This window comes from Juglans regia, chromosome 15, assembly GCF_001411555.2.
Source record: "Juglans regia cultivar Chandler chromosome 15, Walnut 2.0, whole genome shotgun sequence".
NCBI lineage: Eukaryota > Viridiplantae > Streptophyta > Magnoliopsida > Fagales > Juglandaceae > Juglans > Juglans regia.
Window position 1 is genome coordinate 16,809,607 of NC_049915.1, and position 4,360 is coordinate 16,813,966.

At 39.8% G+C, this 4,360-nt stretch overlaps 1 protein-coding gene across 1 annotated transcript; it reads left to right on the forward strand.

The window, feature by feature from the left end:
- Positions 1-3,845, forward strand: LOC109020046 (receptor-like protein kinase). The gene is made up of 2 exons (XM_019002437.2): positions 1-3,313; positions 3,398-3,845. The coding sequence occupies exons 1-2, from the start codon at positions 334-336 to the stop codon at positions 3,754-3,756; spliced, it is 3,339 nt and encodes a 1,112-aa protein (XP_018857982.1). The 5' UTR covers positions 1-333; the 3' UTR covers positions 3,757-3,845.
- Positions 3,846-4,360: the final 515 nt, after the last annotated feature.

Below are 4,360 nucleotides of genomic sequence, written 5' to 3' on the forward strand. Positions count from 1 at the left end.
GTGAGCAGAGACCGCGTTCTCACGCTGCAGATGCGCAGATGGCCCATTGCAATGAATCACAGTCACAGAGCACCACATTTCTGCATATTTGATCCCCATGAAAACGGTGCTGATAATTCATTATTATACACTCTCTTTCACACCAAAGTCCTCTTCTCTCTTTCCATTTCTCTCAAGGTTTCAACTTTGTCCTGTCTAAGTTCCAAATCCTGTGTCTTGTTGCAAGCTCCTAGTAGGTAAGTACCAACAGTTACTCTAAACTTGGTCATTCTTTTACCAGTTTCTCTTCTCGGTGCCTTGCTTTTTGTCTTGCTCCATAGTTTCCTTTACACCATGAATACCTTCCACCCTGTTTTGAACCATTTCTTGCTGTTTTTATGTTTCTCTATGTCGGTTTGTACTGTCCGTGGTTTGAGCTCTGATGGGGTGACTTTATTGTCAATTCTGCGGCACTGGACGTACGTGCCTCCTCTTATAAACTCAAGCTGGAATGCCTCTGATTTCACTCCATGCTCATGGGTAGGAGTGGACTGTGACAACGCCCTTAATGTGGTCTCCCTAAACCTATCTAGTCAAGGAATTTCGGGTAAGTTGGGACCTGAAATTGGGCACCTTAGCCAATTGCAGACCATTTATTTGACTGGTAACAGTTTCTTTGGTGTCATACCTCAAGAGTTAGGCAACTGTAGTCTTCTTGAGGAATTAGACCTATCCGTAAACGACTTTTCAGGAGAAATACCTGATAACTTGAAGAACTTGCAAAATTTGCGATCTTTGAGCCTTTATTCCAATATGTTGAGGGGTCACATACCTGAATCCCTGTTTAAGATTCCTCATTTGGAAAATGTGTATGTAAACAATAACAATTTGACTGGATCAATCCCTACAAGTGTTGGGAACATGAGTGAGGCTTTGTCTCTGTACTTCTATGGAAACCAGTTATCAGGGACGATTCCTTCATCCCTTGGAAATTGTAGCAAACTGAACGAACTTTATTTGAATCAGAATAACCTGGTGGGTGTTTTGCCGGAGAGACTGAACGATCTTCGAAACCTTGCTTATTTAGATGTTAGCCGTAATAGTCTTGAGGGTAGAATTCCTTTGGGTTCGGGCAATTGCAAAAGTTTATGTTTTTTGGATTTGTCATTCAATGGTTTTAGTGGAGGTATTGCTCCAGGCTTGGGCAATTGTAGTGACTTAACAGACTTTGCAGCTGTTGGTAGCAACTTAGTGGGCACTATCCCGTCTTCCTTTGGTCTGCTAGATAAGCTTTCATATCTTGATCTTTCTGAAAACCATTTGTTTGGGAAAATACCTCCTGAACTTGGTAAGTGTAAGTCCTTGAAAACCCTACACTTGTATACAAACCAACTCGATGGGAATATTCCCAGTGAATTGGGGATGCTGAGTGAATTGGAGGATCTCGAATTGTTTAACAACCTTTTAACAGGTCAGATTCCCATTAGCATTTGGAAGATTCCTAGTCTCAAGCATCTTCTTGTCTATAATAACAGCCTTTCTGGGGAACTACCTCTTGAGATGACTGAGCTCAAGCAACTGAAAAACATTTCATTATTTAACAACCAGTTCTTTGGAGCCATACCTGAAAGTTTGGGAATCAATAGCAGCTTATTACAGTTGGACTTTACCAACAATAAGTTCAGTGGTAAAATCCCATCGAATCTTTGCTTTGGAAGGCAATTAAATGTGCTGAATATGGCTCAGAATCAACTTCAAGGTAGCATACCTTCTGATATTGGAGGCTGTTCAACTCTGAGAAGATTAATCCTTAAACAAAATAACCTCACAGGAGTTCTTCCAGAATTTGGCAAAAATACAGACCTTTTGTTCATGGACATCAGCGAAAATAACATTGGCGGAGCTATTCCATCAAGCTTAGGAAACTGCACCAATCTCACTTCTATTAATCTGTCGAGAAACATGTTTTCAGGGGTTATACCCTCAGAGCTAGGAAACCTTTTGAATCTTCAGACTTTGAATTTTGCTCACAACAACCTGGTAGGTCCTTTGCCATCCAAGTTATCAACTTGCACCAAATTAGAGAGCTTTGATGTGGGTTTCAATTTATTGAATGGTTCAATACCCTTGAGGTTGAGGAGCTGGACAGGTTTAGCCACGTTGATTTTGAGGGAAAATCTTTTCTCTGGGGGTATCCCATCTTTCTTTTCAGAGTTGGGAAAAATCTCAGAGCTACAACTGGGTGGAAATTTGTTTGGAGGAGAGATTCCTCCAACCATTGGAGCGATGTCGAATCTATTCTATGCATTAAATCTCAGTAGTAATGGGTTGACAGGTCACATTCCTTTAGAGCTTCGAAAATTGAACATGCTACTAAGGCTGGATATATCAAATAACAATTTGACAGGAAATTTAATGGCACTAGATGAAATGCAGTCATTAGTTCAGGTGAATATTTCATACAATCACTTTACAGGTCCTGTACCACAAGCATTGATGAAGTTTCTGGACTCATCTCCATCGTCATTCATTGGAAATCATGAGCTATGTGTCAATTGTCTTGCATCGGGTGGCTTAGTTTGCAGCAGAAACAGAGATTTTGTGCCTTGTGACAGTAAATCAAGCAATAAAAAGTACAACAGCAAATTGGAAATTGCAATGATAGCCCTTGGATCCTCAATAGTTCTTGTCTTGCTGCTCCTTGGACTGGTTCTTATGTTCCTTTCATGCATAAGACCAAAGCTGGAAGTTGAGACCTTCACTCAAGACAGATCATCTTCCCTTCTCATCAAACTCATGGAGGCTACAGAAAATTTAAATGACCGCTATATCATTGGGAGAGGAGCCCATGGAACTGTTTATAAGGCCTCACTGGATCCAGACAAAGTTTTTGCTGTAAAGAAGTTTGCATTTGCAGGGAATAGAAGAGGAAGCCTAAGCATGACTAGAGAAATTCAAACGGTAGGGAAGATCAGGCACCGAAATCTGATTAGACTGGAAGAGTTTTGGTTAAGAAAAGATTATGGTTTAATCTTGTACGATTACATGCAAAATGGGAGCCTTCATGATGTTTTACATGAACTCAACCCACCACCAACTCTAGAGTGGGGTGTCCGCTATAAGATAGCAATTGGAACAGCACATGGATTGGCGTATCTCCATTACGACTGTGATCCTCCGATAGTGCACCGAGACATCAAACCACAGAACATACTTTTAGACTCAGAGATGGAGCCTCATATCACTGATTTTGGTATTGCCAAGCTTCTGGATCAGTCCTCTGCTTCGGTCCCATCTGGCTCACTTGCGGGTACAATTGGATACATTGCGCCAGGTAATTCTCCTACATTTATTGTTGATTGGTGCCTATTTCTTTTTTTTTTTTCAATTAAAGAACTTCTATACAATGGCTTTGCAGAAAACGCATTTACAACAACGCCTCGAAAGGAGTCTGACGTCTATAGCTATGGAGTCGTTTTGCTCGAGTTGATAACCAGAAAGAAGGCAATGGATGCGTCAGCTATGGAGGAAGCGGATATTGTGGGTTGGGTCAGGTCAGTATGGAGCAAGACTGGAGAAATCGAAAGGATTGTTGATTCGAGCCTTGTGGGGGAATTCTTAGATTCAGATATCATGGAACAAGCCATTAATACTCTTCTGGTGGCCTTGAGATGCACCGAAAAGGAGCCAAGCAAGAGACCCACAATGAGAGATGTTGTCAAACAGTTGTTTTATGCGGAAACCGCTATGAGAAGTAACAAAATCCAAGCTTTTTAACTTTCTGACCTAATCATCTTGCTCTAGGTTTAGCCCCCCTTGCAACTTGTACTAAGATTAATCCAAGTCGTGACTCATCATTATTATAAGCTTGATCTTGAAATGTTGATTATCCTATGAGGGTGTTGATCTCATGAGGTATCACTACTTGTTGAGAGACAGTGAAAGAATGTGAATTTAACCCACCACCATTGTATCATTTTGTAGATGCAATGGTTCATACAAACCTTGAAAGAGTTGTGTCGATTCCCACCTCACATGGAGTGCTATCACCAATTTCTCAAGAAAAGCTCAATACTGAAGCCCGCATTCAACAACATCATTTTCATAAAATTATCGGATTCAATTGGAATAGTCGCTGCATAGCATTGGCGAGCACTAAATCTATTTTAACTTCTTTTATTTCTTGAATTTATCAAATAAATCTAAATCTAAAACATATTTTTATGCTTGGTTATGATTTCTTAAAATATATAATGATTTTTAAAATATATTGTAAAAGACTTGTCGGTATATTACTATATAAAAATCACTCTCATTAAATCGAAAATCTAAATATAAAATAAATAAGATCAACTCTTTAGAAAATCACATAAAGTTCTAG

Bases quoted from the DNA above. Each gene is read 5' to 3' on its own strand.
- LOC109020046 (XM_019002437.2), top strand. From the start codon at position 334: ATGAATACCTTCCACCCTGTTTTGAACCATTTCTTGCTGTTTTTATGT. The intron at 3,314-3,397 runs GTAATTCTCCTA...ATGGCTTTGCAG, and splicing joins AATTGGATACATTGCGCCAG to AAAACGCATTTACAACAACG.